The following is a 17223-nucleotide window of genomic DNA, read 5'->3' as shown; positions in this document are numbered from 1 at the left end:
AGACAAAAACGTTTACATTTGACCTTTTATGTCGAAAAAAAAATTGTTCTAAGATAAATGCATTGTTTATTAAGTGTATAATAAATTTACGAGTGCAGAGTTGAGTTGAGACACTACTTTATATTTATGCAATTCGAATTTACATTACAAAAAACAAATTAAAAAATACAAACAAAAATAGTGTTGCTAACAAGCTAGACATACAAATAAGTATTCTGGTCTGTGTATTTGCAAATTAGTGATTTTTTTTTGGTAAACACTCTGTCACTTGCATGTAAAAAAACAAACTGCCAACAACAAGACAGAAAAATGTAGCCAATGTACATAGCAACACTACACAAACTTATTGTTGTCTTTCTTCCTGAATATGATCCAGATTTAAAAGGGACTTGAAGATGAAAAGATACAAACACAAGTGATACCATCTACACAAGTTATTATAACAAATATTTGTAGATTAAAATCAATCACTGTTTGAATCAAACTCCAAAACCTGAGGTAACATTAATTGAAGTACCAATCATAGAGATCATGAGCTTCTTTATATTCCCTGCTTCGTGCTACATGGTCACAGGCAGTGCAAATAGCCAGAATAAACTCTTGTGTCTGTAATATTAAATGAGGACTTGGAGTGAGATGTTTCCTCCAGTTAAAGTACTTGCGATATGCATCTTCATCCTTGTCCAGATGAAGCAGATATTCGGCTAGTGACTTTGCATCTGGGAAGTCATTCACATCAACAAACTACCCATAACTAACAAAGATATCAAAGATTCTTCTCGGAGGACCCAACACCACAGGGACGGTACCTGCCGCGAGCGGCCCGTTTATCTTCTCAGTGATGTAGTCCTTGTGAATGGAGTTCTCAAAGGCAAGGTAAAATTTGCAGCTGGCCATGGTTGGATAGTAATCATTATAATCCAGGAACTTTGCATAGGCCCTTCCGAACAAAGTAACTTGTATGTATTTGCTGAATTCTCTGTAAAAAATGTTCCTTGTGTCGACACCAGTTGAGGGATCATTGTTACTTACAATCCAACACACCAGTTTGTCCTTTTTGGGAATCACAAAATCCTCATTAGGTTTCTTCCTGGTCATCAAGCGCATCCGTACAGGAATATCAGCATCCTGTCTGTAGCTGAGAGTGAGATTGAACAGGTTTTCCAGACCTGGTATCCTTTTGGTGTTGATTGGTGATTCCAAATGCATCCAAATCCACCTCTGGAACGGAGGACGAGGAGATGGAGGAAGGTTGGACAGATCCCATTGGAGGTTTCTATGATAAACGATGACATCATCTGCATCATTGTAGAGAGCTCTATCATCCGTCAGATGACAATTATCAATATTGTAAAACTTTTTGCAGTCACTGAACTCAAACCTATAATTTTCAGGCCAAACCCATAACAGAACTATAGGTTTCTCCTCTGCCTTTTCAGTTACAGAGTTGTTGCTCTTGGCAGAGTTGTTGCTATTTACAAAATTCCATTCTGAGTTTAGTTTGGGTTTAGGAAGTGGTGGTGGACAGTTGTGTGAAGGTGAGAACCGGGAAAACATGATGCTCAAAGAGATGACACTTGCCAATGTCACTACTACACCCAGACGACACAGCAACGAGCCATTTGCGCTTGAGATCATCTGATCTAAAATAAATTAATTAATTAATAAATGAATAAATAACTAAATAAATAAAACAGTGAAAGGAAAGTGATCAGACTCTTTCACCAACGACAATAAAAACATTTGATATTAAACGGTATTTTGAATGAAATAAAAGGTATTTTGAATGAAATAAAAGTTAGGCTACCTATATGTTTAGTCTGTGAGAAAGACAAAAACTACAGCACAGACAGTGGAAGCTAATCGTTGTTTTATTTGCTTAATTTGACATTCGTCTCATTCAATTAGATACGATTCACATTGTGCAACATGTCTAGAATAAATGTAATAAATTCAAGTCCTCACCGCTTTTAAGAGCTCTTGATTAAAAAAATCGGAATTCTTTGTCGCATATGAAGGCAACGTGTTCAGCGCCAGAGGATTAGGCTACACACTGTCTACTGAAAGAGGAAGTTTCCTACAAGAGAAGTATCGGATCGGAAATTACTCTGAAAAAAAAAAAAAAAAAAAAAAAAAAAAAAAAAAAACACACACACATAAAAAGAAAACGCCTGCAACCTCCTGATAGAGCTCTGACACACCCGGCGCGGTTGAGCTTCGAGCGACTCTTATCTCATTTCATTTCAAACTCTATTTGAATCAGGACAAAACGGCAAGATTAGATCATTCTGAGCATTCTGTGCACATGAATCTGGAGCCAGCTAATCTAAATCGACACTGGATAACCCCAGACAGATGTGATAAAGCGTGTATGTGCATGCTGAAAAAAAGCATGTGCATGCATGATCCTAGAACTGGCTGCCAGCATCATCAGATCACAAATGTTCAGTTTCAGTTCAACAGACGTTTGAGATGTTAAAAATAAACTTAACTAAAACTAAAAAGGTTTAACTAAAACTTCAGGTACGATGCTCTTGTAGTCATACTGCTGGTTGTCCGTTCCAGACAATTTGTCTTGCTGATGGGCTGAAGAGACTTACGGAGCCACACCGTGGCTTATTAATATATATACATTAAAGCATACAGTAGCTTATATATCCTTATCTTAAAGGAGACATATTATGCCCCTTTTTACAATATGTAATTTAAGTCTCTGGTGTCCCCAGAATGTGTCTGTGAAGTTTCAGCTCAAAATACTCCACTGATCATTTATTAGGCTATATAGTATTTTGAAAATGCCTATTTTGAGTGGAAGCAGAAACAGAGTGGTTATAGCCTACGTCGCAAAATTGTAAATATATATTTTAAACCAGGAAGGCGAGACAATGGATATCACACAATCAACGTGCAAACTTTTCTCAATAGTTAGGCCTATGCCTGAACGTCTCAGTCGATTCACTAGAAAGTGAAAGTAAAAATTGATGGCGCTTACTGTATCTGACACTGCATTAACGGCGCATATTCTCTCAGAGACGATGAAAGACGAATCTACTTCATTTGCTGAATGGTAGCCTATAGGCCTATTGCTAAATGTTTTAATGTACTCCCTTAATATTTCTCTTGTGGCCCGAACATAGACTAGTGGAGAAAAAATAAATAAAATAAAATAATAATAATTAAAGAGAGAGGAACCATAGGCTTGGCTATTTCCTTCTTCTTCTTCTTCTTCAAAAAGTCGGTGCGTCAAATAAAGCTTTTTCATTGATGATTGCAGTGTTAATAATTTTAATTATAGGCCAATAATTCATTGTAAAATAAACCTGTTTTGAAATCTTTATTATCCTCGCAGCGCCTCAGTTATGCGGTGATGCGCTATGAAATTATTGCGGGGCAAATTATTTGTAGCCTAATATTAATTTAATAATAGCCTGTAACTTAATAATAATATCCCTGATAGTCTAATAAGAAGAATGTAACAGGCCTTTGTTAATTAAAAATAGCAAATTAGATATAACTAAACTGTATAAAATTATTTTATTCAGAAATGTAATGTTTGCAATTTTCTTTTTTAATTTGTTAATTCGGTATTTAAAATAATAGGCCTACAAATTAGGAAACAGGTGCAGTTAATCACCGGCCTCAGTCACAAAAATGATTTAAAAAATTAAATAAAATAAATAAACAGTGAGGACGACTGGCAACAGCTGGTCTTAAATTCTTTAGACACCGCACACCAGACTTTAGTCTTAAGACTTTGAACACCGACTGAAAACACCATAATCGGCCTGACGTAGTGTTTTCCGGCTTCACAGAATGAACCTGTTCGAGCGTGGAACTGAAAGTCTTACCATTACTTGCAGATTGATGGACGGATTGATGGATTTTTTTTTTTTTTTTTTTTTTTTTTTTACAGAATTATGCTTATGCTGACTGCTGTCAATCAAACTCATCAATTATGAAAAAACACATTTTATTTATTTTAGTTCTTTGAGATGTTATAATAGTTCTCTAGTTGTGTTAAAATAGATTAAACAATTATTTAACAAATATTATATGTGTATAAAAAACTTGGGATGGGAGCCCTCCGCTGCCTACGCCCCTCATGTTTATCGCGCTGAAATAATGGCTTTTAAACCATGAGTTTAAACTTCTGATATAGGGTTTTCTGAGTGCACACATCTAAAGCACATGGACAGAAAGCGGCCACCACACAGTCCGTTTGTAATTGTTCGTTTGTGCACAAAATGTTATAATTTGTTTCCTGTGTTATGTTTATTCAACGATTACAGCCACTGGTATTTGCCACAGGTATCGTTAGGATACGCTACAAATAATGGACCAACAACTGTTAAATATTTTCTTAAATTCCTCTGTATGTCGTTTGATAACGTTTTCCAAGTGTGTAAGCCTGGTCATGGTGGCATAATAAAACTTGCTCACTGACTGTAAGGTGAGAAGTAAGGAACAATATAAAGACTCTTATGAAGTAATTTTTAACAATTAGTAAAGTAAACTAATAAAGTAAGTTTTAAAAAAAAAATTCTCCTTAAAAAGGTATGTTTATGAACAAAAAATGTTTCCAGAGTGTGCTATGGAAGTGCATGACAGCCTATAACCAGATAGCAGTTCATGTGAAGCATGTTTGTTTGCAATAAATGTGTCTGTTATAAATCAATAGGGTATGATACTTGCACTTTACCTGTTATTTTCCCTAGTTTGGAGAAGCACTGCTTGAGTTGACTTGAGATTTGAATTTCCTCATGTTATATATGAGGCCTCTATTGCACACATATATGGAGACAGAAATACAGAAAATTGTAGCCTATGTATATAGCAACACTACACAAACGTATTGTTGTCTTTCTTCCTGAATATGATCCAGATTTAAAAGGGACTTGAAGATGAAAAGATACAAACACAAGTGATACCATCTACAAAAGTTATTATTACAAATATTTGTAGATTAAAATGAATCACTATTTGAATCAAACTCCAAAACCAGAGGTAACTTTAATTGAAGTACCAATCATAGAGATCATGAGCTTCTTTATATTCCCTGCGTCGTGCTACATGGTCACAGGCAGAGCAAATAGGCAGAATAAACTCTTGTGTCTGTAATATTAAATGAGGAATTGGAGTGAGATGTTTCCTCCAGTTAAAGTACTTGCGATATGCATCTTCATCCTTGTCCAGATGAAGCAGATATTCGGCTAGTGACTTTGCATCTGGGAAGTCATTCACATGAATGAAGGACTCAGCAGGAACAAAGATTTCATAGTTTCTTCTCGGAGGACCCAACACCACAGGGACGGTACCTGCCGCGAGCGGCCCGTTTATCTTCTCGGTGAGGTAGTCCTTGTGGATGGAGTTCTCAAAGGCAAGGTAAAATTTGCAGCTGGCCATGGTTGGATAGTAATCATTATAATCCAGGAACTTTGCATAGGCTTTTCCGAACAAAGTCACTTGTATGTATTTGCTGAATTCTCTGTAAAAAATGTTCCTTGTGTTGACACCAGTTGAGGGATTATTGTTACTTACAATCCAACACACCAGTTTGTCCTTTTTGGGAATCACAAAATCCTCATTAGGTTTCTTCCTGGTCATCAAGCGCATCCGTACAGGAATATCAGCATCCTGTCTGTAGCTGAGAGTGAGATTGAACAGGTTTTCCAGACCTGGTATCTTTATGGTGTTGGTTGGTGATTCCAAATGCATCCAAATCCACCTCTGGGACGGAGGACGAGGAGATGGAGGAAGGTTGGACAGATCCCAGCTGATGGCTTTATGAAAAATTATCACATCATCTGCATCATTGTAGAGAGCTCTATCATCCGTCAGATGACAATTATCAATATTGTAAAACTATTTGCAGTCACTGAACTCAAACCTATAATTTTCAGGCCAAACCCATAACAGAACTATAGGTTTCTCCTCTGCCTTTTCAGTTACATAGTTGTTGCTCTTGGCAGAGTTGTTGCTTTTGCCACAGTTTTGTTCTGAGTTTAGTTTGGGTTTAGGAAGTGGTGGTGGACAGTTGTGTGAAGGTGAGAACCGGGAAAACATGATGCTCAAAAAGATGACACTTGCCAATGTCACTACTACACCCAGACGGCACAGGAACGAGCCATTTGCGCTTAACATCATCTGATCTAAAATAAATAAATATATGAATAAATAACTAAATAAATAAAACAATGAAAGGAAAGTGATCAGACTCTTTCACCAACGACAATAAAAACATTTGATATTAAAAGATATTTTGAATTAAATAAAAGTTAGGCTACCTATATGTTTAGTCTGTGAGAAAGACAAAAACTACAGCACAGACAGCGGAAGCTAATCGTTGATTTATTTGCTAAATTTTACATTCGTCTCATTCAGTTACACACGATTCACATTGTGTCACATGTCTAGAATTAATGTAGTAAATTCAAGTCCTCACCGCTTTTAAGAGCTCTTGATTAAAAAAATCGGAATTCTTTGTCGCATATGAAGGCAACGTGTTCAGCGCCAGAGGATTAGCTGTCTGCTGAAAGAGGAAGTTTCAGACAAGAGAAGTATCGGACCGGAAATTACTCTGAAAAAAAAACAAAAAACACACACACACATAAAAAGAAAACGCCTGCAACCTCCTGATAGAGCTCTGACACACCAGGGGCGCCCCCAAGGGGTTCTCTATAAACCCCTAGGATGATTTGCAGTGGGTACTATTAATTTAAATGCATAATGTAAATTCACAATGGTTTAAGAAGTGAAAAAAAAAAAAAAAAATCAGCACCCGCTGCAGCCACCAAAAAAGACTGCAGATTGGCGCCACCAGAGTAGCTGCCCTTCCCCCTTCCCCCTTCCCCTCCCACATCCTGTTATTGACTACACAGCTCTATGCTGCACAGGGTAAAAAGCAGGACTGATTCGATCACTTGAGAGCACCTGCACGTTTTGGAAAGACAGGCCACACAATAATTACTTATAGTAAAGACATGAATGTATGTTCTCAGTTAACTTTTCTGGCAATGTAAAAGTTACTCAGTAAAGTTTTCACAGTGTTGAATTAGTATGGAGACAGATTAGTCTCAAATATAATTCACACAAAAAACACGATTCACACATGCGTAAACAATTTCACATGCATGAAACCTAATTCACGTACACACAAAAAAAAATTCACGTGCGTGAAAAAAAAAATATATTAACAAAAAGCAATTCACATGCGCAAAATAAAATCATATATTCATAAAATACATTTCACAAATGCAAAACAATTCGTAGATATACAACTGTGCACAAAAACCTTTGAATGTTTAAAATGTACGAGTGTCTGAATGTACAAATCGTCATTTACTACGAATCCACTCGGATTTGTGTGTGTGTGTGTGTTTTTGAGACTTTCCTGGCAGAGCTCTCTTCCCACGTGGGTCTGTCGTACTCTTTAGCCAATCAGATGCGAGCTAACCATTCAACCAATCATATCATAAGCCACCGAGAGTGCATTCAGAAGCTCGCAGGCAACCGGGGGAGACGTCAAGAGAGAAGCCCATAGAAGCCCCTGGCGTTACATTTTAAAATACTATACAAAATAATTAATCAGAATACTTACTCCTGCTCACTCACGCCAAAGAACTCCCCGCTCAAGCTCGCCGTTTCTGCAAGATTAATGATGGCAGTTTGCACACACAGCTACTAGAAGATTTACATCTGTCAGACAGCTTGCTGACGTCATCAAGCTTAGTTTGAGTCTGCGCGTCAGAAACGGAAGTTCTAAAAATCGCTAAAAATGGGCTTCACTTGTCTCAATTGAGTTCCAGTTGGGTCGCTGTGTCCATTTCTTTTACTGTCTATGGGATTACTGATGTAAAGGCTTAATTTCCATTCTAATTAATCCATATTGCACAAAAGGTGCGCAGAATCGTGCTCCTTGAATGCACTCTCGGTGGCTTATGATATGATTGGCTGAATGGTAAGCTCGCATCTGATTGGCTAAAGAGTACGACAGACCCACGTGGGAAGAGAGCTCTGCCAGGAAAGTCTCAAAAACACACACACACAAATCCGAGTGAATTCGTAGTAAATGACGATTTGTACATTCAGACACTCGTAGGTTTTTGTGCACAGTTGTATATCTACGAATTGTGTTTTGCATTTGTGAAATGTATTTTATGAATATATAATTTTATTTTGCGCATGTGAATTGCTTTTTGTGAATATATTTTTTTTTTCACGCACGTGAATTTTTTTTGTGTGTACGTGAATTAGGTTCCATGCATGTGAAATTGTCTACGCATGTGTGAATCGTGTTTTTTGCGTGAATTATATTTGAGACTAATCTGTCTCCATATATTAGGGCTGAGCCTGGGCGATTAAATGATAACGAAGATTATGGCTCAGAATTCAAATGGCAGCGCAGCACGTGGCGAGCTCACTCCCGCTGATGAGTCTCGGTCACGCGACGACTACAGCGCTGTGAGATCCGGTGTGAAAAACACAAATGTGATTTAAACTAGTTTAAATCCAGATTAAACAGCGCTGACAAACAGGAGAAACGTGTGCAAGGACGATATAGTCAGAAGGCTTTTCAGTCTACAAATTGCCATCATGTACCACGGATTTACTGTAGTAACACTAACGTTAACTGCACCATGCATTGTGTCATAAATGTCATGTGGGATATTCATATCGAATTTTATTTAATAGATATATATTAAATGTATTAAAGTAGCCTAATAGAATATATTATATTGTTATTAATAGAATATATAAGTATTGTTTGTGATTAGTGTTTGTGCATTTACGTATATACCACTGTTTTCATATAAATACAAAATAAAAACCATATGGTTACATTTTTACCATGGTATTGATGTGCTGTATATGTGCGGTTTTAACAAGTATATTGCGAAAAGCAAACAAAACAATTGAGGGCGCAATCTGCGCATACATTTCGTGATGGTCTAGACCAGGGGTTTTCAAACTGTGGGTCGCGACCCACCCACAGTCACTTGGCTGCAGCTAAATTTGCGTTTAAATGACACACACAATCACACAGTTCAGTCTAGGGCTGCACGATAAAGCCTACCAACATTAATTACGAATTGCGATATCCTTAGTGTGATTTTCGAATTTCAATTAAGTCCGCGATTTAAAACATGCGTTGAGTGTTTTGAAGCACGGGCGCGCACGAGTTGTAATTAGAGTGAGGGTCTCAGAGCAACGTCATTATTAAAAGGTTCAATCGGTCCGCATTATTAATGAGAAAAAAAACTCGCTCACTTCAATGCGCTGTATTCTGCATGAGATTGCATGCACCAGAAAATTCAAATGTAACGGAAATGGTTTCAGGTAGGCTATGTTCATTCATTTCTATCGTCTGTTTGAACTGCACTGTTTTCGTTCGGGAAACGGTCTGTAAAAAAGCATTTTACATGTACGGGGTGAGCAGGGCATAAACGCAGGGTTAATTGTAACACTACAATATTTAAACATTTCCACATAACAAAATTTACTAAATTTCGCAATATTTCCTTAACATATCATCTCTATATAGAGAAAAAATGTGCCAAAGTTCAAAAATATTTTGAAGATAATGCTGACCATTTATTTAACCATTGCAAAAGTAAATTTCTGACTGAAGTAAATTTGTCATCTCGTTTTTTAGTGTTTATTTAAAATGAGATGCATCTGTTTATTATTTTTACCTATTTGGCTATTTCACAATTATTTTAATCTCCAAACTGTTTTAGTTAGTTCTACTTTACTTCTTATGCTTTCCTAAAAAAGTGTTGGATTGTGCGCCGCTCTCCCTTAAGGCCCGTTCACACCAAGTACGATAACTATAAAGATAACGATAAACATATAGTTTCTAAAAATCGTTTTCAGTATTAAAGAACAGCAGAGTCCACACCACAACTATAACGATAAATACAAAGAAAAACGATATCGTTGGAATCACTTTCAAAACGATTTTGTTCCCAGCTGATTGTTTCCAGCTGGCAAATTGACAGCCATTCAGAATCCATCCTGTTTTAACGAGCTCGAGAATTTAAGCGACAGACGAGCGTGCGCTTAGAATAAACAGAAGATATCGTTCGCTGGTGTGGACGCTAATATCGTTATCTTTATAGTTATCTTTATAGTTATCACACGGGAGGACCATGAATGCATTTTCTGCGCTGAACCCCGCGATGAGTTTAACAACACGCAGCGCAGATTACAGTTCACTGGAGTGAGGCTGTTTCACGTTTTTATGGACGCTTCATATTTTAACATCTGTAAACAAAGAAATTAAAACTTAAATATTATAGGGAAATTTTACAGTTGTACACTAAAATAAAATGGTTATTTTTCTTAAATACTTAATTTCTGTCATATCAAACTTTTAATTAAAATTAGGCTTAAAATAATGTCATTTTTTTTTTAAATCTCAAATATTTTGGTTTGTCGTGAAATAGATTATACTTGTCTAGGTGGGTCGTGGAATGGAAAAGTTTGGGAACCCCTGGTCCATGATAAATGCGCTGCTGCCCCGCGACCCCGCACCTCCCCCACCCATAGACAGTAAAAGAAATGGACACAGCGACCCCGTTGGATTCAACGAAGACAAGTGAAGTCAATTAGAAGCACGCACTTCCTGGGGGTCGAGCGTACTGCGCAGACTCAAACTGAGCTTGATGACGTAAATGTCACGTGAGCAAACTGTCTGACAATTGTAAGTCTTCTAATCGCTGTGCCAAGAGAAATCTGAATCACCCATCAAATCTTGCAGACGTTGTTGAATAATTTTGTCCCGTGTCTTTTATGGACTCTCTATGGGCTTCTCCCTTGACTTCATGCCTCCACGTCCCCCTGATTGCCTCATAGACAGTAAAAGATTGCCTGCGAGCTTCTCCTCTTGTCCATATGGTAATTTCTCTACTGTCCGACAGAGAGTCGCAGGTTATGACGCAATCGTTAGCAGTGGTGTCAAAAGTATTCACATTCATTACTCAAGTAGAAGTATAGATACTAGGGTTTAAAAAGACTTTTGTAGAAGTTGAAGTATCAACTCAAGCTTTTTACTCAAGTAAAAGTGTAAAAGTACTGGTTTCAAAACTACTTAAAGTATAAAAGTAAAAGTAATGTAAGGAAAAAAAATGCCATTAAGAACAAAAGCTTAGCCCACGCCACAGGGGCCTATTGTGCACCACCCCACCTCCTCAAAAAAACATTTTTCTAAAGGCTATAGGCCATTATGACTATAATGTTATATTAAAATATTCATGTTGAAAAATTTGGGATGCACTAGATTATCTGTTTCAGCCGCATATATGCCCATTGAAAATGAACGCACTTTAGTACAATGCAAATACATTAAAGAACTAGAGATAAGATGACTAGTTGCCTATAAGTATTGTAATGGTGCAAAAAGTCAAACTTCAGAGGCGTCATCAATAACCTTTAATGGAATGTATTTAATGTACATCCAAGCTTAGCTGCAGGAATCTGCGAGGGCAATGAACAAGAAAATTGGTGTACCCAGGGCAGGCTTAGTAACAATTACCCTTGTATGGTTGTCTATTTACAATAAACATTAGTGCTGTCAAAATGAATGATTAATCCAAGTGATTAATCAAAAAAATAAAATGAAAAATAATTCATAATCCTAATACCTTCTTGATCGATAGCTTCCTGTATTCGCTACATGGTTAGAGATTTGGACTTGTAACCAGAAGGTCGCAGGTTCGAGTCTCGGTGCTGGCAGGAGTTGTAGGTGTGAGGGAGTGAATGAACAGCGCTCTCTTCCACCCTCAATACCCATAGCTGAAGTGCCCTTGAGCAAGGCACTGAACCCCCAGTTGCTCCCTGGGCGCTGGATATATAGCTGCCCACTGCTCCGGGTGTGTGTTCACGGTGTGTTCACTTCTCACTGCTGTGTGTGTGTGCACTTGGATGGGTTAAATGCAGGGCACCAATTCCGAGTATGGGTTACCATACTTGGCAAATGTCACGACTTTCACATAGTCAATCGCGTTGTCAATTGCAAACGCTAATTTATTCAAACGTCTAGTTACCGGACTACCTACAGTAGCTTAATTTGCAGAGGATGAAGAGAAAGCACCCATTTGATAAATGAGCCAGTAGTTGAGAAATAATAACTTTTAAGTAGGGTCCGGTGCCATTTCGATACTTTTAAAATGGGTACCAGTGCCTAAACGGTGCCTGAAACGATACTTAAAAAAGAGCCACAAAAAAAAAACTGGATTAACAATAAAGAACATTACAAATATTTAAAATAAATCCATAGCTTTCACCTTGGATGCTCTCATTTGCCAAGTTGTGCTTCCCTTACTCTAAGGCTAATAAATGTATTTCACAATCTGGGTCATTATTTAATACAAAAGCACACATAATGTTTCTACTGTATCTCTGTCAATCACTCTGATATTTAGTTAAAATGAGTGGTGTCTGTCACTGTCTTTAAGCAGTTCTGCGAATGACTGTATGGTCATTCTTTATAAAGTAGCAACAATGTCGTTTGTAAAGTACAGTACTGTGCAAAAGACTTAGGCACATTAGTATTTTCACCCCAAAAAGGGGTTTAAGCCATTTATTTATATCTTTTGCTGTAGTGTGTCAGTAGGAAATATCAGTTTGCCATTAATTTTAATAATAATCTAGTGTGATTTTGAATGCACAAGCAGTCTGACAACGGCAAAATGAATGTTTGGAAATGTAAACTGATTTTCTACTGACACAACTACAGCAAAAATATATAAATAACTGTCCCGAACACCATTCTTTGGGGTGAAAACACTAACGTGCCTAAGACTTTTACACAGTAGTGTATGTATAAAGTACGTATGATTTAATTCAGTATATTTAAATAAGTACAATTGAAGTATGTGTTCGTTCATATGTGTTAAGGGCTAGATTGTCGCTGGAGGAAACAGCTGTGGTGTGATGAGCGGTGACAAGCGAAAACTTTACAGAAACCGACTGCTCCCTCGTGACCTTTTGTAAACTGTATTTATGACAAAGAACTGCACAGATACAGATATTCTAACAATCTATCGATAAACACAAACCTTTTGTCCTCTGTTTCTGTTTAAGTGCGCTCGCGCTGCTCCACCGCCATCTGTGGATTGAAGAGCGCGCTGAAAGACGGAGAGTAGACCGGTCTGCCGCCTTTTTCATATGAAATTTAAGGGGACTGACTCTGAGGCGATCGCGAATTTGAGTACAGTTTATGGAGCTAAATGCTATAGCCCCTATAAAAAAAAGCCTAGCGACGCCCATGCTTCTTGTGTAGGCCTACATATCGGAGAACCAGGACAAACATTTCAATCGATCGCTCAGGCATTTAAGAGGCACCCGAAATCTGTGTCCTTATTCGGTTCGGTGCATACCGGTTCCATACCCCAACCCTACTTTTAAGAAATATATTTTTTGATATACAAACCCAACACTGGCTATGCCCTTACTGGAGTGTGATGTGATATGTGTCATGTGCAGGTGCGATGGATCGCGTACAAACCAATAGGGTGTCGGAATGGTATATGTTTATACTTCTCATCCAACCACAATCAACTTCACTTCATCCGGATGGCGCGATTTATCTGGATAGGTGTTTTTTTTTTTTTTTTTTGGAATGATGACAAGCCGAAATGAAAACAAGCCGAAATGAGTAACGAACCTATTTTTAAAATGTAAGGAGTAGAAAGTACAGATAATTGCGTGAAAATGTAAGGAGTAGAAGTAAAAAGTCGGCTGAAAAATATAATTACTCAAGTAAAGTATAGATACCCAAAATTTCTACTTAAGTAATGTAACGAAGTATTTGTACTTCGTTACTTGACACCTCTGCGTTTTTATCTAACCTTTTTCAATTTGATGGGGGCAACAGCTTCTAATGTATTAGAGAAGATAGTGCCCATGTTGCCAGTCATTTTGTCTAGTTCATGTGTATTTAGGAGTACACAGAGCAGTTGAGATAAATCAGGCAGGTTATTTGCGAATCTGTCTTTGGTGGCTGGAACCAATAGTTCTGCCCGCACGATAACGCGCGAAGCTATATAGTTATTATCATCAATACGCAAAAATGCACGATACAAGGAAATGGTCAGTAACATCATCACTTTGAGGTACGATATCTATGTCAGTAAGATCGATTCCATGCGATATAATTAAATCTAGCGTATGATTAAAACGATGAGTGGGCCCGGTGACATTGTGCTTTACTCCAAAACAGTTTAAAAAGTTAGTAAACGCAAGTCCTAATGCATCATTTGTATTATCAAGTATGAATGTTAAAATCTCCGAAAATTAGCGCTTTATCAGCGGTAACCAACAGGTCTGAAAGGAAATCTCCAAATTCTTTTAGGAATTCTGTATATGGCCCTGGTGGTCTATACACAGTAGCCAGAGAAAGAGATACAATAGATTTCTTTTGCATATCTGACAGTGTAACATTAAGCATAAGTATTTCAAATGAATTTAAACCTGTATCCTGTTTTCTGGGTAACACTAAGAATATCACTATATATTGTTGCAAACACCTCCCCCACGACCAGTCTGACGGGGCTCATGTTTATAACAGTAGTTTGATGGAGTAGACTCATTTAGACCAATATAATCATTTGGTTTTAGGCCAGGTTTCAGTCAAGCAGAGTACATCAAAACTATTATCTGTGATCATTTCATTTACAATAACTGCTTTGGGTGTGAGTGATCTAATGTTTATGAGCCCAAACTTTAAAAATTGTTTTTGTTCATTTATTATACGTTTTTCTGGTTTAATCACAATAAGATTTTTTCTAGATCCTACATTAAATTTATATTTTGACCTCACTATTCGGGAATAGACACAGTCTTAATAGATTGGACAGCGCAAGTACTTCTAACATTTAAGCGGGGTAGAACAAAAGCCATCATAGCAGTTATTTGAGAATTGCCTTACTAGTCAAATGGAGATTAGAGTCGTGGAGATGGTTGTCCGAGAGGAGGTCTGCTCCGACTCTGCTGGGGTGCAGGCCATCAGCGCGAAAAAAAGCCTAGGTCGCTCCCAGAAAAGATTCCAATTATTAACAAAGAGCAGTTTCTGTTCTTTACACCATGACAATAACCATTCATTTAGAGCAAACAGTCTACTGAACCTTTCGTGTCCTCGTCGATACGTGGGCAGTGGTCCTGAACCGTCTATATCAGCCTCATGAATCCCCCCTCGAACCACCACCACCATGCTACTCAAGTCACCCTTCAGCATCTCCGCCTGCCGCTGCGTGGTGTCGTTAACCCCGGCGTGAAGCACGACCACTCTGGGGCTCTCATCGGCCTTCAGGATCGTGGGTATCTGCGCAGAAACATCGAAAACACGAGCACCAGGGAAACAGTGAGTGTGCACTTTACCTTCGGCTAACGTAGCACGGACGTGTCGGACGATGGGAGTCTCCTACGATCACAGCGTCGCGTTCCGTCTCGCGGAGGGGAGAGAGAAGCGGTTCCGTGTGGAGATCTCGAAGATGGGAGGGGGAGAAGTCGTCGCCCGGGGCCTGGCTCGCGTCCTCCGCTGCGGTTGCACCCAGGGTCCGTGGTGTCCCGGCGCCGGCGTGAAGGACATCTGAGCAGATCGCGTCCTGGGTGCACCGGGCCTGTGCAGAGAAACACACTGGGTGGAGGTGGTGGGACTGTTAGCAGCGCGCTGTATACTTACCCTGGACTTGTGAGCGTCAGCCCGGGATGTTTCCAGCGCGGCTCTCCGCTCTCTCAGCTGGGCCTGCCTCTGCTCCAGGACCCGAATCTGCTTCTCCATGGCACCGAATGCAGCTCGAACGTGTCGTCACCTGCACTCAAAGATAGACATACATCCGCCATTAAAGCAAGTGACAGTGAGTAAAGCAATTGTAATGTGTGTGAATAGAGTATTAGCGATGCACGCGGGTTTAGCGACAACCACGCTGGTGATGCTAATGGGTTATAAGCTACTAGCGGACTCGGGAAATCAAAATAAAACTAGTGATAACAAAGGCGCTCTGATTGTTTCTGTTGTAGAATACGATAGAGGATATATTCACACGTTATAGAAACGAAAATTATGGTGTATAAAATAGATTTCAACAATAAAAAATAGACGATAGAGAAATAAGGTAACGGAGCTCAAACTAGAGGCATACGACGGCAACAAACAGTTTATTAATAATTTGAAAGAATAAGTAATGAAGTCGTGGGCTAGTGGTTAGAGAGTTTGACTCCTAACCCTAAGGTTGTGGGTTCGAGTCTCGGGCTGGCAATACCACGACTGAGGTGATAGGCGATAAAGAAATCCTGGCGAGGACGTGTCCCCTATAAATGGCATATATGATCACCCTATCTTCAAAGTAATAAAATAACATGACTATCTTTGAAAAAAGTGCATAGCTATTGTTTAAATGTTTATAAACCATATACAATTAATTCATTTGCTTAAACAATTAGAAACAAAACAGCATTATGTATGTTAGGGCTGTGCAATTAATCAAAAAAAAAGTTTCGATTTTGGCCTCCAAGGATTATGAAAATATAAAAATCGAGGTAAAACGATTAGCCTATTGCGCCCCATTCCGCCCCCTTTTCCAGTGCTGCGCTTTCGTTCCTCCATAAAAGCCCAGTTCCTCTTCAGGAACTTGAGCTGCGTCGGAGAACGCTTTGGGGAACGCCTTCAGCGAGACTGGCTCTGAATCATGTGTGTAATCAGACTAATGGAAGGGCAAGACGTCATAGGCGGGTGACGTCAGAGACCAGGGTCCGGTTTTCCCCAATAAACGCTCACTCTTAGCGTGCTAAGAAGACTCGAAAGATATATCTTACCAAAATTGTTTATGTTCCTAAGTGTGTTCCCCGAAGTGTCCCTTAGGAAGCTTCTTAACATGCTGCCTCTTACGTTCGATGTTACAAAGGCGCTGTCCCAAGTGAAGGTGCTGAATAAGTTGGCATCGATTGATCAGGAATCGATATTCCACTTCACGCGAAGGTGTATTACAGCGTTAAGAAAGACAACACGTTCTATGCAAATGAAACATTCCTCAAATTATTCCAGTAACATTTATTTTAACATAGTTTAAGTTATCCGTAAAATATAGACTATTAATTAAATCATCAGTAATATGTTCACACGGTATGTTGTGATGGGTAGACGAACCGGGTATCCCTCGCTAATCATCCACCCTCCTAATCCCGTTGTGCCACTTGTGCCGCTTCTTGACATGGGTTTAATGA

At 38.7% G+C, this 17223-nt stretch overlaps 1 protein-coding gene across 1 annotated transcript; it reads right to left on the bottom strand.

Moving 5' to 3' along the window:
* Positions 1 to 100: 100 nt before the first annotated feature.
* Positions 101 to 6586, bottom strand: LOC109075723 (4-galactosyl-N-acetylglucosaminide 3-alpha-L-fucosyltransferase 9-like). The gene is made up of 3 exons (XM_042729268.1): positions 6443 to 6586; positions 5226 to 6149; positions 101 to 719 (listed from the first exon to the last, which is right to left on the bottom strand). The coding sequence occupies exons 2-3, from the start codon at positions 5713 to 5715 to the stop codon at positions 505 to 507; spliced, it is 705 nt and encodes a 234-aa protein (XP_042585202.1). The 5' UTR covers positions 5716 to 6149; positions 6443 to 6586; the 3' UTR covers positions 101 to 504.
* Positions 6587 to 17223: the final 10637 nt, after the last annotated feature.

Source organism: Cyprinus carpio, chromosome B8 (genome assembly GCF_018340385.1).
Source record: "Cyprinus carpio isolate SPL01 chromosome B8, ASM1834038v1, whole genome shotgun sequence".
NCBI classification, from domain to species: Eukaryota; Metazoa; Chordata; class Actinopteri; order Cypriniformes; family Cyprinidae; genus Cyprinus; species Cyprinus carpio.
Note: the sequence above shows the minus strand (reverse complement) of the source record. Positions and strands in the feature narration are given on the sequence as shown.

Coding starts and splice junctions, on each gene's coding strand:
- LOC109075723 (XM_042729268.1), bottom strand. CDS start 5,715: ATGCATTTGGAATCACCAACCAACACCATAAAGATACCAGGTCTGGAA. Junction 720..5,225: donor TCATGTGAATGACTTCCCAG/ATGCAAAGTCAC, acceptor ATGACTTCCCAG/ATGCAAAGTCACTAGCCGAA.